The sequence below is a fragment of the Solanum tuberosum genome, unplaced genomic scaffold, assembly GCF_000226075.1.
Source record: "Solanum tuberosum cultivar DM 1-3 516 R44 unplaced genomic scaffold, SolTub_3.0 scf00497, whole genome shotgun sequence".
In the NCBI taxonomy this organism is placed as follows: domain Eukaryota; kingdom Viridiplantae; phylum Streptophyta; class Magnoliopsida; order Solanales; family Solanaceae; genus Solanum; species Solanum tuberosum.
The window spans coordinates 27,839-49,405 of record NW_006239421.1 but is presented as its reverse complement, the minus strand read 5'-3'; the positions used below and the strand labels follow the sequence as shown (position 1 = coordinate 49,405).

The 21,567-nt window shown below is 33.4% G+C and overlaps 2 protein-coding genes across 2 annotated transcripts; both read right to left on the bottom strand.

The window, feature by feature from the left end:
• Window positions 1–125: 125 nt before the first annotated feature.
• Window positions 126–10,050, bottom strand: LOC102594647 (protein SAND). The gene is made up of 14 exons (XM_006364519.2): window positions 9,232–10,050; window positions 8,575–8,654; window positions 8,360–8,431; window positions 8,227–8,266; window positions 7,706–7,807; window positions 7,418–7,539; window positions 5,538–5,670; window positions 5,340–5,431; window positions 3,901–3,982; window positions 3,473–3,537; window positions 2,946–3,248; window positions 2,768–2,859; window positions 1,738–1,802; window positions 126–463 (listed from the first exon to the last, which is right to left on the bottom strand). The coding sequence occupies exons 1-14, from the start codon at window positions 9,739–9,741 to the stop codon at window positions 368–370; spliced, it is 1,854 nt and encodes a 617-aa protein (XP_006364581.1). The 5' UTR covers window positions 9,742–10,050; the 3' UTR covers window positions 126–367.
• Window positions 10,051–14,930: 4,880 nt separating this feature from the next.
• LOC107058369 (uncharacterized) lies at window positions 14,931–17,090 on the bottom strand. The gene is made up of 5 exons (XM_015303999.1): window positions 17,006–17,090; window positions 16,602–16,889; window positions 16,278–16,454; window positions 16,041–16,196; window positions 14,931–15,802 (listed from the first exon to the last, which is right to left on the bottom strand). Exons 1-5 carry the CDS (start codon window positions 17,088–17,090, stop codon window positions 14,931–14,933), a joined length of 1,578 nt encoding a protein of 525 aa, XP_015159485.1.
• Between the last annotated feature and the right edge of the window lie 4,477 nt (window positions 17,091–21,567).

Below are 21,567 nucleotides of genomic sequence, written 5' to 3'. Positions count from 1 at the left end.
AGAGAATGAGAAATAAATGGTTACAAACTGCAACCATATTCTGTGGCGCTTTAGTCCCAGTATGGCATCCACATTCGAAATTCAACAAAATCTTTTATTCTTTCAGATGTTGGATACTGCAGGAATTAAAAAAGATCGGTATATATAGAACACTATAAACCTTTGATACAGATTAAAGGTACAAAATTTCATAAATTGTACAAGAGAAAATAAAATGACGGCTAGAGTGAGACAACTCATATCTTGACAGCCAAACTTTAAACTACAACTGGCATTTTCTAAATAACCACAAAAATTGGAAGCCTACAGAAATGAGGCAACAATAACTTATTATAAGGAATTCGAGAAAAGAAAAACATGGAGAGAATCACCATGAAAAAGGACTGGCTCCTAACAAGAAAATCTCATTCTCTATGTTCTTGATCCATTGACATACTCGATTGCAAGTCTTAATAGCTAGAGCCTGCAAGGTGGAAATTTACCAAACGTTAAAAACTGTAAGATCACAGGTAAATAGTGCAATGCTCACATTCCCAAATAATTGGCATAAGAAAAGTCATAGGATCACTATTGTGAATAATACCCCACATGTCAAGCACATTGATGAAGCTTAAACTATTAAACCATATTGAAGTTTGAATACACAAAATCAGCTTTGACGTACTTATCAGAATTTCAGTATATAAAAAATGTACTCGTTGTGGTAAGTAAACTGACGCTAGTCCCGAAATAACATCCCAAATAATAGCTGTTTGACAATGATGCATAAAAAATAAGTTAACATGTATTTAGGGGTGGATTCTTTCTGTTGAGCAAATAGTGAGATTTTGATTTCAATCGCTAGGGCTCATGGCCTAGCCATTAACATATCTCATGTGTTATTATGAAGGGAAAATTACGCGGTTAAGCAAAGTTATACTACTTCATTACTCATCATAGCTATAGTTTGCTATAATTACCACTCAGGACTAACATTATACATTAATTACGCGGGCTGACTTCGAGTTTGTATAATTAGTCAGGTTTGTATATGTATAATTCACCAGAATATACAAATACATATGTATAATTTACAATTATCTAAACTATATACATATACAATTCACCTCTCTCCTCCCTCTCCCAATCTCGCTTGCCATATATACAAATACATATGTATAATATACAATTATCTAACCTATATACATATACAATTCACCTTTCTCCCACTCTTTGCCCCCTCTCTCTCGCCTCTCTCTCCCAGTCTCACTCACCTCTCTCCTCCATATAACATGTAGCTACGAATTGTAATTATCAAACTATAGCTATAGAGAGTAATTAGGCTATTTTTGAGTGGCTATATGTGAAAGTTCCCCTATTATAAATGGTAACCAGCTCACTACAGTACAGAACAGAAGTGAACTAAGGTCTATTAAATCTCATTGGTCTGCTTGTTTGAATTGCCAAAGTTTCAATACCTAAACTGTCCAATGAATAGTCCAAACCTTCCTCAACCAAAGACAAATGGAGTCACATCTAGCATATATAACAGCATCAAATTGATAGGTGGAATCTCTAAAATAAAAGTGACACTCAAGATATCACTTAGACAAACGATAGGCTTAGAAAAACAAAATAAATAATAAAACCTTGTCTACCCATAAAATGATAGGTGGAAAATCTCTCAAAAATAAAAGTGACACTCAAGATATCACTTAGACAAATAACAGGCTTAAAAGAACAAATAAATAATCAAACCTTGTCTGCCAGGGGATCAAATGCTGCATAAAGTTCGAAATCCTGAGTAACCCAGCACAGTAGAACTGCAAGATAAAGGTAAGGAAGTTATCCCAAGAGAAACTAAAACATTATCATGTGACAATGTCATGAGGCGTTTTTTCTATGTTTCTGAATTCCCAACCCAAAATTTAGTAACCATTGAAAGAAATTAAAATAAAATAAGGGTCAATACTGGAACCAAAAAAAGTGAAAACTGAACTTAATTATAGCGAACACCTTCCTGAAAGAATTCCAATTTTAAGGAATATGAATAATGATGCCAATTAATTACTACATAAATCCTCAACAAGAACAATTCATTTACTTATGTCTATGCACTTAGCTTTTAGAATTGGCTCAACGTACAAATATGAAAAGTATTTTTAAATAATTACCTGCAAACTTGCAAGGGATCACACTTTTCTTGCAATTACGACTCACTAGATTTATATTCTTTTCTTGTTCATGAATAACGACCAACAGCAACATGAAGTACAATAAAAATGAATAGGAGAATGATTTTTTTCTTTTGACATCTCTTACCCAGCAACTGTCAGTGTTAACCCAAAGACTTCTCATCCCAACCTCAAAGCTTTGACAAGAAAATTAACCTGCTCTACAGTACTATACAAGCAGAAAGATAGATAGATCTAGGTTCTATAGACTTATTTTAAATTTGAAAAAAAAAAAGATTTAGGATAAGTAGATCAGATTATCTATGCAACTTGGACCTCAATTAACTAACTTTGTATGCTATGTTATGGTGGAAAAAGTTTCTGTGACAATGATCACAAAAGGCAGCAGTGACATGTCAGCTGTAGTTCTCTGACAGCAAGAGTCGTCTAGGAAGGAAATGACTGTCAACACTGATTCATGTTAACTGTTTAATTAATAGCTTATTTCTGCCATAAATATTATATGCAAACATTCAATTAGGTGAAGAAAATAGAAAGGTCTTCATGCTTCAAGAGCTTAAGAGGAGAGCAGGGGAAGCAGCCAAAGTACGTACCATAATTTTCATCCCTTCTGAACTGAGTTTTGTGCGGTCCAATTTCCTTGTCATGCATGGATGCATAAAGCTTCTGGTAAGCTCTATACAACCTGCAGAAAAAAAATCTCGTCTTTAAGGGGGGGAAAGAGACAGAAGTATTGTTTGTTATGACAGAAACTTGATCTTAAAGTAATACCTTTTCTGCTGTTGTCTATTATTTACTGGTGAGGAAAACTCCGACGACACATACTGGTCAAGATAAATACTTCGATACATAAAATGCCAAAGTCCAGCAGGACCACCAACACCTATGAATGCTTCAGCAAATCTCTCTGATGATTCTCTAGTATGTCCAGGCTGACCCAGATGAAGGGAGACTGCTCCAGAATGAGAATCATGATCAGCAGGTAAATCCTCAACACGCATGCCACCATCTACCATGGATCTTTGAACTTCATTAAGTACATTGGACTCCAGAAGTACCTTTTCAATACGAATCCTACAAGATAGATAAGAGCTTTGCCTTAACATTGCTATTATGGGAAAGATAAAAGTAGTTTAGTTTAACAAGCTAATGCCTCTAGACGGAATTTAAGAACAGATATACATGGCTCACATTTCCCATGGTTCAGAGATCTAATGGAAACAAAAGAAAAAACTTCAGCTTTGAAAAGTAGAACCAAATGTACTTTGAAAAAAAAGAAATGAAAGAACATCATTTACCTGCAATCTTTAAGATGATGAAAGGCATCTGAACTTGTAGTAAGCAATATTAAGTATGTGTCAACCTGTAATATACAGCACCAAAGTTGGGTAATTTGGAAAAATCAAGATCCTAGAATTATTGTAAGACAACCTACTATCAAGAATCAAAAAGAGATTTAACTTAAAAAATTTCATCAGAAGATACTTTCTCTGTATTAAGCTGACAGTCTTATTTTGAATTGCATGGAATAAGAGAGTTAACATTTATAGTTGTACAAAAGAACAGCCAAAATATAAAAGATAAAATAATAGATTTTGACAGATTTGAAATTTTGTAAGAATGTATCTGTAGTACAAAGTAATAAATATTACCCTTTGAAGGGAAATTGACAACATTTTGGGAGAAGGGGACTATTAAAGAGTAATTTGACACCGTCCCAACTTACATCGAGGTAATGCACATAAGCATGTAGAAATGACATGGGATTATATCTTGGTAAGCAAATTGGTGAGAAGGATTCTGATGTCCTGCATGACATCAATGAGGTGTTATAACATAGCCTCCAAGAAATTAGTAAGTATAAATGGAATACAGACCTTGAGTGGGCTGTAACATGTGATCTATCATTTATTTTGTTATCATTTCCTTAACATGGAAGAAACCCCACCACCAAATCCTCTCTGCCCAAGAATCGTCAATGGTCTTTTCCCAGTTCCTCTCTTGGTGACAGGAACCCCAAATCAAGGTTAGGTCCTTTTCACTAGGCTATCACTCAGTTTAATATAATCTCTCAGCCATCAAATTATACTCCTTCCGTTTCAATATGTTTGTCCTACTTTCCTTTTAACTTTGTCAAAAAGAATGCCTCTTTCCTTTTTTGGCAACTCCTTAGTTCCAACTTTCCACATGACATGTTAAAGACCACATGATTAAAGGAAATTTTGGTACATTTGACATATCTTCAATTTAAGACCACAAAATTCAAAAGTCTTGTTTACTTTCTCAAAATTTCATGCCAAGTCAAAACCAGACAAATAAATTGAAACGGAGGAGTACTATTATTATGTAAGCTATGATCCAACCGTTCACAGTCAACAAGGGGCACAAAAAAAGAGAAAAAACTAAAGCAACAATGAGAGGGAGAAGCATTATGAACACCAACCACACAGAATAGAAGAAAAGAATTTGGATGCAATGTCATGATGATAAACAACTCCTAGCTATGTCAAAAGATACATTAGCTACATGCTGCCTCAGGACACAAGACAAATGTCCAGGAGAGAACTTGTAGGTGAGTCATTACACCAAATCAATAGGGACCATACGCATAAAAGTGAAAATTTCCACAGCAGCCCAGATCATGTGATGGCCAGATAAATGTTTTGGAGCCTCAAGAAAAAAGTGGTCCTTCGTTGCGGAAATGAATTGATCAAAGCACATGAAACCTAAGTGAATGAAATCTAGGAAACTTTGAAATGTAACAACTAGTAGAAATGATCTAATTACGTGAAACTAGACTCATATAAAGTAATGTGAAATTTCATAGTAGTAATTAGTTAAACGCTACTACACAATCCTACCAAGAATGCAAGGACAAATATACTAAAATTAGCACGGACATTTACAGTAACATCTGTATCCTCAAAGGCCACGTCTGCCTCGATAACTGACTGCCCCAATCATATATTCAAAAAGGTCAGCAAATTCAGGTACAATATGGACCATATGACTACAAGGTTTTACTTTGAGGACGAGTTACCAGCCTATTAAGGCTAAACAGCACCAAAAATATGCATATACATGTGCGAAATGAGCTTATCAATTGTCTCCAAATATTTGTACCAGATTCACAAGCAAATGGCCCAAACAAGAATCAGAACTTGCCTAAATGATTCAGAAGACATAATAAAGTTGGAGAGCAATAGCATATCATCAGGGTGAAGAGACGCTTTTTGTGCACCAACAAGACTGATAACCTGCAAATCAACTTAAAACAGAATGCTTTAGACAATATAGTATACTGAAACCTATGCACCACTGAAATGTGCAATTTGAAAGAAGAATAAGAAATAGAAACAAGACCTTGTGTTTACACATTAACAAGGCAAACAGGACCCCTGAATCAGCTACATCATGCAAGATGGCACTAGCAGCTTGCCTTGTCGTATAAGCAAGTGGAAGACATGTGTAAGCATGGAGAAAGTTAGCTGGGTTCCTGGAATCAAAATAAGCATAGCTAATATATTAGTATAGGTAATGACATCATTAGCACAGGTACAAACAGTTTCTATTAGAACCAAGTAAAAAAGTTTGCATTATCAGCAAGGTCAACTGAACAGCGTATTCTGAAAATTCAACCAACAAGCTTCCCAAGATTTTTTCCCCTTCGAAGAATATCCAGATTGTATCTTAAAATTGAGCAGAACTTTTTGGAAGGAGTTGAAAAAATAGTAAAATATCTACATCATCATAAATATGGTAAAGAAAAGCTTCCTTTTATAGTTAGTGTTGGGATTTAAAAAAACAGAAACAACAAAAATGAGGAAGCATAGGATTAAATCAACTGCAGGGTAAACACAAGTCTAATATACAGCGTATTCATAGGAAATAAAACAATTTTATCAGACAGCACTTCAGTTTTTCTTTCATGATAAGGTTCATTTTACAGGGAAACAACATTAACATCTACTATATTCAACAAGTAGTAGCTAGACAAGACAACAACATACCCAGTGAAATCCCACAAAGTGGGGTCTGGGAGTAGCTAGACAAGAGAGAACAATATTCTTCTATAAGCATAAGAAAACAGTGGTCCTAATTATGCTAGAAAGCTAGAACTGATAATACAGGATCTCAGCAGAGATGGAACTGAACTTTTGCTACATATAAAAAATTTATGCCTTTCCTTTTTGGCAATGTAAAATATTTTCTAGTGACCATCTTGTCCATAACTTATAAGTATAAATTTTGTGCATTGTCAAATACCCTGGATTACAGAAAATCTTCTAAACAGTAGGCAGAAAAATAATCTTTTCACTTTTTCGTCGTTCCTACACAGAAAAATAACTTCCAACTTTTATGTTTTCCTGATCCTTTTTTCTCCTCTCTCTCCCAACCCCCAGCTTTATGGAAGGAGGATCGTGTGTCTGTTACATTGAATTCTTCTACATCTCTCAAGTTCAATAAAAAAATTCCTTCCCATATGCAATTAAAAACAAGTTAACAAATAAGGACCAGAAGTTCTCCAAAGTTTCAATGACACAGAATGTCCAGAACTCTTGAGATTTAAAAATTTGCGATCTCACACCATAGTAGACAAAGTATATGTCATTAGAATTAAGGAACATATCTTTAGTAGTTCTTCTTTTGAAATGTGTGACCATCTTATTTAAAAGCTTAAATTGTTAGAGAGAGCACATTTTTAGTTACTTACTTATATTCCCAACAGGCCCCCTCATGTGCTATCCTGTTTCTTTTTTCATGAGCCAAGCACATGGTAATTCTTTTTAATAATGAGGGGAGATGAGATTCGACCCAAGACCTCTGCCTACCTGATACCATGTTGAAGTGTTTGACATCTGAAAGTTTAAGTTGTTAAAGAGAGCACATTTTTTTTGACATTTTTATTTACTTAGTTATATTCTCGAAAACATGACATATTGTCACACTGCCAGTGGGTTTTTATAAGACTTTCGTCTCATACCATAGTAGATAAATTATATGATTATAATAAATGGGTAAAGCTTCCTTAGTTATTTCTTGAGTTCCAAGGAGACAGATTGTCTCAGTACTCTTTAAGATTTAACAATTGTCCTCAGTCCGGACTCACCAAAGTATATGAAGTATATGATATCTCAATTAGCAAGACTAATATGTCACAAGTAAAAGCCTAAAAGGTATCACGACGAAGCTAAGTATAAAGGCAGAGAGAAAGAGAGTGAAGGTAGAGCATAGACACAAACCAACTGAATGAATGGATTAGAGAAGAGAAGACGGCGTCTGTTCCTCCAAGCAAAGGAGTCATGTCAAATTTAGGGTTCTTCTCGAAACATTTGTTCAGAGATTTCGTAAGAATAAGTATCATCTGCATAGATAACAACTAATACATGAGCAATTGCATTCATCCGTCAGAACAACAGGCAGTCAATTAACATGCTAAGGAAACTATGACCAGGCCAGCACCTCAATTAGTACAAAATTGAACAATCAAAAGAAACGAAAGAAGAAACAAAAAAAGAAAAAAAGCTTACCTGACCATAGAGGAGCTCTAGTTGTCCCTTCAGTGACTGATATGACTCTTCTGTACAGCTTATGCAAACCAAGTAAATAGGTCCTTTTACAAGAAACACAACCTGAAACAAGCCTTAAATATCCGTTAAACAAGAAACGAAAATCAGGCAGCACATATTTTTAAAATGCTTAAGCAGAAAGGCTTCCAGTTAAGTTGCCTAATGTTGCAACTCAATTGCAAAAATTACAAAATATTCCTAGGTGGTCACTCACTCGCAGAGCCAAACAGCACATGGCTATCTTCTCTTTCCTTCTTTCCTTCAATGCCGATTTTTAAACAATAACATTCAACCATTTAAAAAGGAAAAAGACTAGCATGAAACTGAAGTAAGCAGGAACATATACATCCACCGTAACCCGTGCAGCTTCAAAATTTCCAAGTATTAAATATCATAAAAGAAGGTGAGGCATCGACCATGCAAGAAAGCACAAGTTCCATCATCGTTGCATTATAGAGAATTTCAACACAAAAGAGACTGACCTGATGTTTCCCGGCTCTGACCAAGTTGACTCGATCACCCCTGAAAAAAAAGACCAATCAAGCAAACTTCAATATCCCGCTATGACTTTGCTGAAAAGGAAGGGGTTACCAGGTAACAAGGTAGGTGAAGTACCCATTCTCAACAAACGAAATGATGGCTTGCAAAGTGGCAGAGAATCCAGCAAGCTTGTGTTCATCTCCATATCTTCAAACGAATGATAAAATAAAATAACAGATCTCAGAGGACAGCAATATGATTAGGAAGAATCAGGCAACAGTATATAGTAGTAGTACTCTAATTAATAAATGCCATTCAGCACTCTGGAGGGAGGCTGCTTTAACGCTGACCTCGAGTATATTGGTTTTCCCGAGTGACTCAAGACAAAGAAGTGTTTCTTTCTTTTTCTCCAGGAAATGGAAGCATCATCCTGCACTTCATCAATCAAAAGACTCAAAAGATAAACTTGAACCATATCAACAGTGGATCTCCTTTACTTCCCTTTTGATGCTACTGAAGATACGTTTTAGTTGTTGCATATAAATTAGTCTCATGATCTCATCAGTATATATTCTGCAAAATAGCCGTATCAAATATTGTTTGATTGTCATTGTCATCGAGGCGAACTCTTAAACATACCTTGACTTGTTTCTCAACAATTCTAATTTGCACAGTTATCAAATTGATGAAAATGCAGCTGGAAGTCTTGATAAGTAGAATGTGTGCATAAGGAGGAAATATAAAAAAGTTGTAAGCTTATAAACCGTAATTGCTACCACATCCACTGCTCATGCCCTTTAAAATCTAAATGTGAGATTTCATCCTACAGGTAGTCACAAAGTTGAATCTTATTGCAGCCTACAGGTTGTACTCAGTTTGACCTTACTGTGTTAAAAGACTATCTAGACTTAAAATTCCCTAATTGCAAAGCACTGTTTTAGTATTTGCTAAACTAGCCACAATTACTACTTAAAGAGTTCACATTCACTAGCTTCTGTTGGACTCACCTCATTGCCATGGCGTTTCCCAGGAAGCCATTGCACCTGAGAGTTCGAACCTCCATCAAAAGAATCACCATTGCCAATTTCAAGAATCTCACCGTCGACCTCCTCAATGCCAGTGTCCCTACTACTAGCGTTGCTACTCCCTCTTTCACCTGCATAGCCACTGCTACTAGGACTTGCCAGAGCCTCCATTTCTTCGGAATTGTTCCTCCACACGGGTACCGAAGAGCTAACGTCTTCAACCACATTGATAGGAGGAAGCTCCTCAGAAGTATCAGCTTCGGAATTCCTATTCAACAGTCCATTCGGGAGCTCCTTCAGCTTATCCTGATTCGATGACGAAGGTTCCTTGATTTCGACGTCGGAGTCGGCTTCGGATTCGTACTCGGATTGACCAACTGAAATCGAGGATAATTGATTCTCGATGGCGTCCAAAGACTGATCGATGGAGTTAGCGCTAGGGCCAACCTTAGGTTTTCGATCATCGTCCGATAAGTCAGCATCGGAAGGCATAGTGAGAACTGTCAACGGCCAGGGACCGAAAACAGTAACAGAATCGTCAGGATTTCAGTACGATAGACAATTAACCTAGCATAGGCAATGATTAAGCTACCATGGAAGTTGGAGTAGATGAAATTCAGTATCCATTTCCTCCTACCATTCCTCAGGCACAGAGCGAGTCACTTCTCTGACCGGTAGGTGACTTCGCCGAAGTAGAGCGCCTGCAACAGTTGGACCCGGGTTCCGTATCACACAACTTTGGGCTTCGAGTGATACAGCTGTTTGCTTAGATTGGGGAAAGTGCACAGTGCACAAATTGCCGATAGAGGACCCTTATTTTAAAACACATCTGAAATTTATTAAAGAGCAAACATACAAATCTCATTAGTTTAGAATTTAATTACGTAATTTATCTTGTGTTTTCAAAATTACAGTTAGTACCATATTTAGTTCATCCGACATGTATCGAACACATCTACATACATGTTATAATTATGTGTATTTGATAGTGAAATATAACTGAAATGCTAAACTTGAAAGTAAATAAAGCGTCTAACGACTTATCATTTTTTAGTTATATATTTTAATTTCACGCGTCTAACAACTTACCATTTTTTAGTTTTATATTTTAATTTCACGTGTCTAACGACTTACCATTTTTTTAGTTATATATTTTAATTTCACGCGTCTAACGACTTACCATTTTTAGTTATATATTTTAATTTCACGCGTCTAACAACTTACCATTTTTAGTTATATATTTAATTTCACGCGTCTAACGACTTACCATTTTTTAGTTATATATTTTAACTAGGAAAATTGTCCGCGCTTCGCGCGGCTATAAGAAATATTTATTGGACAATAATATATAATATTTATATGAGCAACTTTCACATATAGCAAACACAAAATTCATATTTGTATGTTATAGCAAAGTTTGCATAATTGCGCTCCATAGCAAACATAAATATGTATATTTGTATAAAGTGAGAGAGACGAGTGAGCGAGTGAGATCTGGGAGAGTGGGTGGCGAGCGAGATCTGGGAGAGTGGCGAGCGAGATCTGGGAGAGGGGAGAGAGGGGAACGAAAATATATGTATATATACAATTTTCACGCATTTTATACATTTGCATTTTTGTATAAAGTGAGAGAGGCGAGTGAGAGAGCGAGATCTGGGAGAGTGGCGAGCGAGATCTGGGAGAGGGGAGAGAGGGGAACGAAAATATATGTATATATACAATTTTCACGCATTTTATACATTTGCATTTTTGTATAAAGTGAGAGAGGCGAGTGAGAGAGCGAGATCTGGGAGAGTGGCGAGCGAGATCTGGGAGAGGGGAGAGAGGGGAACGAAAATATATGTATATATACAATTTTCTCTCACTTTATACAAACACAACACACTTTATACACTTGCATTTGTATAAAAAACGAGAGAGGCGAGGGAGAGAACGAGAGTGGCGAGCGAGATTCACCAGGAGAGAGGTGAAATAGCAACAGTTTGCTATGAGGTACAATTAAATCAAATTATATTTATAGCATTTAATTTGAATTAATAGTTTGCTATTATATACAATTTTCCCTATTTATATTCATGTTAGTATCAAACATATAAATAATGTTGATATTCTCTTCATATGCGATATGATACATTTTTTTTAAATATATAAAATTGAATTTTTTTACATTTTTTAAGTGCAAACTATTCATGTGTATATAGAAGAATAAATTATTTACCACGATGAAGTAAATGAGATAGAGACGTATTTTGAAATAACAATATATTGTATACATATTTTTTACGATCCTCTATACAAATTCTGATTTCGTAAAAAAATAAAATTGAAGTTCTTTATTGTGTCTCTATTATTAGTTTTTAAATTTTTTAAACATTAATTAAAATATTAATAAAAATTATGGAAAAAAAAACATGAAAAAGTTGTAACAATATTTAAGAGTAGAAGTTACAAGTAAAATGAAGAGACATGAGTTATGAATTTTATTAGATATTATAATTGCATTAATAATCATGTATTAATTTTATTTGTAAAAATAAATAAATAATAAATATATAAATGTGAAAATAAGGGATAGAAATACAATAATGAAAAAAAAACGATTGGTGACTGCATAAAAAATATAAATACATTTCAAACAAAAAAGAACAGTGACGAAAATAAATTGTTACATAAAAAAAAAGCATCATAGAATTTAATATTTTCGTTTTAATTATTTTCTTGCAAGCATAATAAAAATGAAGCTCATTATCATCGTAATTTTTTTAAAAAATGAGATAGTTATATTAATTGTGCTTCATAACCAAAAAAAATAGAATAGTAAAGAACCAAATGAATAGCATTGCCAATACATGTAGTTAATTTACTTATATAGACTAAAGTTTAAAAAATTCTAACAAAAGTAGCCACCTTACCAATACAAGTCAAAGTAACGACAAAATTTCTAGCAAAAAATAATCCCTAATTATGCTTCAAAAATTGTTTTTCTTCTATTATCTATTTATCTTCCTTTGTAAGTAGATCCGCCATCATATTTTGTACTCCATTTGTCAACCTCTTCATTATATCCTACCAATTGAATAAAAAAAAACATAATTATGAATAAATAAAATATCATACCAATTGAAAGTGATTATATCAAAAGAAAGAGAAAAAAATCTAAACTATATGTAATATATTTGTAAATGATTTTTTCAATTGTACTAACAGTAAATAAGAATCATCTCTTGAAAACTCACACATATTGTAATCAAACTATATTATATTCAGCAAATTGACTATTAAAGAGAACAATCACATACTAACAACACATTGTTCATTATTACAAAAAAAAAATTAATCATATTTGCTTGGAGAATGATAATACATACATAAATAAAATATTAAGAAAGTATATCCAAATACATAAAAATAGAAACAGACTTGAGAGTGAAATTCTTACCTTTCATGTACTTTTTTTTGTTACATGTTAGTTAATTCACAAACTAATATGATAAAGAAGAGAAAATATATTCTTGAATGTGAATTTTTATGAAATTAAATATTATTTAGATTGGGAAAATGTAGAAAATAAGAAAAAAGACTTGGAAATGAAATATTTCTCACCTTCATGTACTTCTTTTTTGTTACATGTTAGCTAATTCACAAACCAATATGATGAAGAAGGGAAAGGATAATCTTGAATGTGAATCTCCATGAAACTAAATATGAGTTTATATAGGCAAAATATAGGAATACCATAAGACATCATAAACTTACAAATTAATTTTTGGAGGTTATGGACATGAAAATTATGAGAGTCTTAAATATTATTAACAATACAAATTAAAGAGGTGTAGGTCATGGGTAATTACTCCTTAACTCCTTGTAAATAAATTAAATAATAAAGAGAAAAACACTTAAAATATAAAAAAATATTATCATTTTATGATTAGAAGTGAGGCTAACAAAAGAAAAAAAAGAATGTGAAGAGTCTTTGTTATAAATGTTACTCCATTAATAAAATATGTGTTTGTAATAAATTAAGTAATTTAATTTTATAATACAATAATTAATTTAAATAAGAAAAGAATGTGAAGAGTCTTTGTTATAAATGTTACTCCATTAATAAAATATGTATTTGTAATAAATTAAGTAATTTAATTTTATAATACAATAATTAATTTAAATAAGAAAAGAATGTGAAGAGTCTTTGTTATAAATGTTACTCCATTAATAAAATATGTATTTGTAATAAATTAAGTAATTTAATTTTATAATACAATAATTAATTTAAATAAGAAAAGAATGAGAAAAAAAACAAATACAAATGAAGGCCATAGAGAGGTGCCACATCACCTTTGTCTATGTTTCTCCTTTATATTATATATAGATTTCAGTGGACTAGATCTTATAAAAAAGTATAAAATTATAGTACTTTTTTAGCATGTATCTGGATGTTAGTTTTTACTCATCATTAAGAAAATGTATCTAGATTAGACTTTATGCATATATAAAATAAAATTAACAAAATCTAGGAAAAACTACCTAACTAAATATACGTCTCTACCATATATTCTAATGTTATCTCTACTTTCAAATAATTACATATATTATCACTTTTAATATTTTAAAGTAACAACTTTCACATATAGCAAACACAAAAATCATATTTGTATCTATAGCTATAATTTGCATAATTGCGCTCCATAGCAAACATAAATATGTATATTTCGCTATACATATACAAAAGAAAAGCAGTTGTATATAATCTGGTTTTGTTTCGGTATACATATACAAAAGATTAATTGTATAATAAGTGTTTGTATAAAGCGAGAAAGAGAGAAAGACAAAAGAGAACTGGGCAGGGGAATATTTGTATTGTATAATTATAAGTGTATAGGACGTAGATATATGTATTTGCATGTGTATATACAATTTTCTATCGTTTTATACAAACAGAAACGCAATTTATACATTTCTATTTGTATAAGCGAGAGAGGCGAAGGAGAGACTGGCGACCGAGATCTGGGTGAGGGGAGAGAGGAAAACGAAAATATATGTATATATACAATTTTCTCTTGCTTTATACAAACACATACGCATTTTATACATTTGCGTTTGTATAAAAAGTGAGAGAGGCGAGGGAGAGAACGAGAGTGGCGAGCGAGATTCACCATGAGAGAGGAGAAATAGCAACAGTTTGTTATGGGGTACAATTAAACCAAACTATGCTTATAACATTTAATTTGAATTAATAGTTTACTATTATATACAATTTTCCCTATTTTAAATACATATTAGATACACAAATCCCTTAAAACTAGGATTGATTAATTATCTTTTCATTTAAACACCAAAATTAATGATCCAATTACAATTAATATGTTTTCTCTCTCATCAAGTTTCCCTTTGCCATCTCTCCAAATCTTGGTAAAATTATTTCATTATGTATCTAGTGTAATTTTCATACGTATCTAATTGTAATTTCAATGTATCTAAACTTTATGAATTGTATTTGATTTTAGTCGCCTTTGATTTTTTATTTTTTTTGGTAAATAAACATTTTATTAACCAAAGTGAGAATTACAAACCATTAAAAGAAACGAAGACAGCCTGGACATCTCCCAAGACTGTATACTTCCAGCATCTATCTAACTACTACTATCCATTACTTACCCTATTCATTCCACATCAGAAATTAATTATACAGGGTACCAATCTAACATCTGTAATTTCATGTTTAGTTTTGGCTTCATTCCTCCTTTTATGTGAACTTCTTGGATAATCCTCCTGACTAACTCATCACAACTTCTATTCTTCTTCTGAAATATCCTCTGGTTTCTCTCCTGCCAAATGTAATATACATTTGCTGCAAGTGTTAGGCGAAATATTTCAGCTTCTGGTAGCTTTCCTTTATAATGATCTTGCGCCCATCTTTGTTCCTCATTCCACCCTGATGTCTGCTTTTGAATAGCTTGCCACCTTAAGACTTTTTGCCAAATCTTGCCTGAGTAGTAACAACTGAAGAAGAGGTGTTCAATGTCCTTATTTCCATCATTACACAATATACATCTGTTGTCCTCCACACTACCCCAGGTAATCAGTCTGGCTTTTGTCAGTAACCTCTCATGCAATGTTAGGAATAAAATAAAGCTCCATTTTGGGCATGCATAAGTATTGCATACCAGCTTTCTCCATTCTACTTTTGGGTATTCCCCTCTCAATAATTGGTACAACTTTTTAATCGAGAACTTTTCCATTTGTATCACTTGTGGTTCATTCCATCCCACAACCTCCAAGACTCTATGAGTTTGTAAGATCTTCCTCACCATCCATGAGGCCTGGTTTGCTTGGATATTCCACATTGTCCCTTGTTTCCCATAGTACATGTGCACCCATTGGACCCATAACTTGTCTTTTTTCTTGTTCAGATTCCACAAAAGCTTGCAGATGGCTGCCTTGTTCCACTCTTGGATACTTACTATAGTCAATCCCCCTGCAGTTTGTGGCTTGCACAGTTGATCCAACCAATGCTTTCTTTGAAGTATATGCCCCTCCAATCCATAAAAAAGTTCTGCATAAGCCTTCAATGCATTTGATCACTTTCTTTGGCAATATAAAAACTTGAGACCAAAATACTTGAACAGAAAACAATACACTTTTAATTAGCTGAACCCTTCATGCATATGATAGGAATCTAGATGTCCAGCTTTGTATCCTTCCTAGAATCTCATCAATCAATGGTTGGCATTGCACAATAGTTATTTTCTTAGTACTTAAGGGGACTCCCAAGTATCTAAAAGGCATTGCACCTTGTGAAAATCCTAGATCCTGCATTATGACCAGCTGCATTTCAGTTGACACTCCTCCAAAATAAATGGAATTTTTATCTATATTTGCTTCCAGTCCTGAGGCGACTGAAAATACTTTAAAGAGATCATATACTTGTTTGACAGATGTGAGTTCCCCTTTAGTAAATAGGAGCAGATCATCAGCAAAACTTAGTTGGACCAGCTACAGTTTAGCACATCTTGGGTGATACTTAAAACTTGGAGACTTTTTCAGTTGTTTCAATAATCTTGTGAAATACTCCATGGCTAATACAAAGAGATAAGGGGATAATGAGTCTCCTTGCCTTAGCCCCTTCTTTGCCTCAAAAAGTTTACTGGGAATTCCATTAATCAATACAGTGTAAGTCACTGTGCTTATGCATTGTACTATCCAATCTACAAAAACAATAGGGAAAAATAGTTGAATCAGCATCGGTTTCACAAACTCCCATTCCATTTAATCATAAGTTTTTCTCATATCAATTTTCATCATGCATTTGGGTGAAATCCCTTTTCTCCCATAGCCCTTGACCAATTCAGTACTCAGAATGATTTTATCATTGATCAATCTGCCTAGCACAAAAGCAGACTGCCCTTTATCTATTAAACTATCCATCACATTTTGCATTTTATTAGTGAGCACTTTTGAAATGATTTTGTACACCACAGTACAACATGAAATAAGTCTATACTCTGAAAGTTTTGAAGGATGTTCAATTTTGGGAATCAGAGTCACTGTAGTGCAATTTATAGCTTTATGTATCTTTCCTGTTACAAAGAATTCTTGTACAGCCTCAATAAGCTCTTCTCCAACTGTTGCCTCTAAGCTTGCTTGAAAAAATATGCATTGAAACTATCACAGTCTGGTGCTTTATTATCATTTATCCCTTTTAAAGCTTGTACTATTTCCTCCCTTGACACATGTGCTATTAATTGTGCTTGCTGACCTTTATCTAGTCTAGGTCCATCTTTCAGAAAATTTTTATTATGGTAGAGGCCCAACCAACAAATGTTGGAAGAGGCTCCACCCATTTTTTGACATGTAGATCATGGGGCCCAAACCATTAGTTAAGGTTGAAAAATGAAACCAAAAGGAGAGAGAATGTAAAGTTTGAGTGGGAATTGCAAGATAATTGTGGGGTTCATGTGAACTTCAATTAAATAAATTAAAATATTATATTGAAAGTGAAAAATAAGGATGTACATGGTCGGGTTGATTCGGGTTTTTCAAATATCAAACCAAATCATTTGTGTCGGATTTTTTTAAATTTATAAACCAAACCAAACCAATAAACTCAGGTTTTTCAACCTCAGGTTTTTTTTGGGTTTTTGGGTTTTTGGGTTTTTCGGGTTGTTTCGGATTTTTTCGATAAAGTATTCATACAAACATATAATTTACTTATACTTCAAATATTTCTTTAGTCCTATCATTTGGTTATTCACAATTTCTTTAGTAAAAATATGTATAAAAAGAAAAGTTTGGGCCCATGATCCACATGTCAAAAAATGGGTGGAGCCTCTTCCAACTTTTGTTGGTTATTCACAATTTCTTTAGTAAAAATATGTATAAAAAGAAAAGTTTGGGCCCATGATCCACATGTCAAAAAATGGGTGGAGCCTCTTCCAACTTTTGTTGGTTATTCACAATTTCTTTAGTAAAAATATGTATAAAAAGAAAAGTTTGGGCCCATGATCCACATGTCAAAAAATGGGTGGAGCCTCTTCCAACTTTTGTTGGTTATTCACAATTTCTTTAGTAAAAATATGTATAAAAAGAAAAGTTTGGGCCCATGATCCACATGTCAAAAAATGGGTGGAGCCTCTTCCAACTTTTGTTGGTTATTCACAATTTCTTTAGTAAAAATATGTATAAAAAGAAAAGTTTGGGCCCATGATCCACATGTCAAAAAATGGGTGGAGCCTCTTCCAACTTTTGTTGGTTATTCACAATTTCTTTAGTAAAAATATGTATAAAAAGAAAAGTTTGGGCCCATGATCCACATGTCAAAAAATGGGTGGAGCCTCTTCCAACTTTTGTTGGTTATTCACAATTTCTTTAGTAAAAATATGTATAAAAAGAAAAGTTTGGGCCCATGATCCACATGTCAAAAAATGGGTGGAGCCTCTTCCAACTTTTGTTGGTTATTCACAATTTCTTTAGTAAAAATATGTATAAAAAGAAAAGTTTGGGCCCATGATCCACATGTCAAAAAATGGGTGGAGCCTCTTCCAACTTTTGTTGGTTATTCACAATTTCTTTAGTAAAAATATGTATAAAAAGAAAAGTTTGGGCCCATGATCCACATGTCAAAAAATGGGTGGAGCCTCTTCCAACTTTTGTTGGTTATTCACAATTTCTTTAGTAAAAATATGTATAAAAAGAAAAGTTTGGGCCCATGATCCACATGTCAAAAAATGGGTGGAGCCTCTTCCAACTTTTGTTGGTTATTCACAATTTCTTTAGTAAAAATATGTATAAAAAGAAAAGTTTGGGCCCATGATCCACATGTCAAAAAATGGGTGGAGCATCTTCCAACTTTTGTTGGTTGGGCCTCTACCATAGTAAAATTTTTCCATCTTTCATTGCTGCCCATCCACAATTGGTAATTGAGTTGCACAAGTCCCCAGAAGATTTTTGTAAAATCCAAGTATCTCATCTTCTACATCTTCAATATGCTTGTTACTATGTCCCCAGTAACATTGGTTAGACTAGCTATTTTGTTCTGAGCAAGCTTATTCCTCAAGCTAGCATGGAAATAAGCTGCGTTTCCATCTCCCAATTTCAACCATTGTACTCTAGACTTTTGTCTGATGATGCTTTCTTCTACATTCAACCATTTTTCCAAATTCAATTTGGCCTCCCTTTCTGCTTCAATCAAGCTTGTGGGTTAGTCGCCCTTGACTTTAATAGCCCTATGTAGCTAGTGTTTTTTTTCCTGTATCTCATTTAATATTTTTATGTATCTATCGTTTTGTTAATGTATCTAAACTTCCAATGTCCTTTATTTACTTTCTATTAATGTACCTAAATCGTTAATGTCTTGTATCTGATTTTTATGGTAATGTATCTGGCATGCATATGCCTCTCTGGTTATATCTAGTATATTTATTAATGTATTTGATATAATATCATTATGTATCTGATTATTTTATGTTAATGTATTTAAGCTTTCATTGTCTTTGTATCTCAAGTTATTTTTGCAGCACTAGCACTTTCAATTTCAAATCGAAAAGATGATGAATTTGGCTAAAAAATAACTTCACCATCACAGTTATAATTCAAAATGAAGATTGATTATTGTAAAAAAAAATTAAATTTATATATATATAAATCGAGATTCAAAGAAAGAAAATCAAATTAATAGAAAGAAGAATATTTATACACTTTTTGTGTTTTTGGAAAAGAAATGAACGAAATTTTATATATGTATCTGAAGTAGCATTACATGTAGTTTCAGTTCTAATTTCAACTCCCAATCGAACAATTGATGTATCTCGCTCAAAAGATATTTCACCATTATTACTACATCCAAAAATTTGACCTTTAACTGTTAGGAATAATGGATAAAACCCGCAATCGAATTTACATCTTTTTAATTCCATAAAATATCTCATTCTCATCTCATTTCGAATTTCATTATTCAGTAGGGGTGTCAAATGGGCGGGTTGAGGTGAAATTAGAGATATTAAAATGGGTTGAAATAGAAATCGGGTTGGGTCTTGACCCGCCCAAGTTTACTTTGGGCTCAAATGGGCTAAAAAATGGGTTGGGTCTTGACCCGCCCAATTTGACCCGCTTAATCTCAATAATTTTAACATAGTGATATTTAACTTTTATAATCACAATTTGAATTTCAACTCAAGATTTTTTTTAAAAAAAATTAACAAATGGATAGATAAATCCTAAAAGAATATTAAATAAGATAATAAATTCATACCTTCAATATAGGAACATCTCTTAATAAATAATTTTAAAACGGGTTGAAATTGGAGATTGAATTGGGCTCAATTGAGGATTCTCTTAAAATGGGTTAGGCTTGAATGAGTTGAGATTAAACTCAATTCAAATTATCTTGAGCCCAACCCTTAAAATTTTGGACGGGTTACCTATGTTTGAGTTCATTTTTGACACCCTTATATTATTGTTGTAATCAAATTGTCTTCCATTATATAGCTGATCTCAATGCTTTTGCGTGTACACTCAATTAATAGTTATGAAATCTGTCAATGTTAAAGCCATGGACAAATTTAGTGTGTTTTGATTTGGTTGATTTTTTGGTGATATGCAATATTATTCTATCAGCAATAATACTGATTGTGTCATTCCTTTCGAGGAGGAATTGACATAGAGTGGGAGTAGATGGGGTGCCAAGGAGCACCACCTGGGCTGACTTAACAAAGCAGCACTCCATGTTGGATGGCCCAGAAACGTTGTCAAGACCAGAAATCAGTGTCGGCAAGTTGCGCACTACTAAATTGTGTTCTAGCGAATCTTAATTTTTGTATTTGATTTCAGAGAGCCATGAATCCGAATGCCTAAATAATACTGTGATATTTACCATTTGGAAAAAAAATCTCGAAACTTGAGGATACACGGAAAGGTATTGACAAAGAAGGTGAAGTTTACAATTTCAGAAATACTAAGGTTTATGATTTCGATATTTTAGTAAAAGTGGTAAGAGTTGATTTGGAAGAATCCTCTATATCCGTTTTGGTTGTTAATTTCCATCATTTACTTCTTTAATTAAGGAAATAAGTTACAATCTTTAATTCAAAAGCAATTAAATAGTGTATCTCAATTTTTAAATCTGATGGATACATGTATCTGACCGGCCATGATACATGTATCCGAAGGCCAAAAAATGGTATATAAAGTAATATAAAAAACTAATGGGAATCCTTGTAATTAGGATCTAAAGTAGTGAAATTTACGTAGTTTACCCAAAAATCTATAAACGCATACCTATACAAAGTTGATATTGTATTTGATTCATCTAATTAAACTATGGAATGGGCGCGTTGCATGATTATTGTATCTGATATTAAATTAAATATATCTAAACAACTTCATGAAGTATGTATCATAGCCATTGTATCACATATAGTAGAAGAAAAGATATATTACTTGTTGTCTAACACTACTGACCCGCCTTCTATCCTGCCACTATTTAGATTTTCAAAAAAGCAATTGCCCCACCCAAAGCCCCCAACTACCCGTTTAAGTGTTTCCTTGCCCTGTCCTCCCCCCGCCTTATTTGCCATCTCAACATTTCGGAATCAACTTCAAACATATGCGACTAAAGTTGCAAAATTTTGTTAATACAATTTTTTTTTGTCAAGTTTGACATAGTGTCCCAAACTTTAGATTCGTATGTTTGAAGTTTGGCGAAAAGATCAATATTTGGAGTTATTCAAATAATTTAAGTTGTCAAATGTCCCAAACTTATTCAAATAATTTCAGTTGTCCAATCAGAGATTTCTCAAAAATGATTGGACTATTATAAGAGGA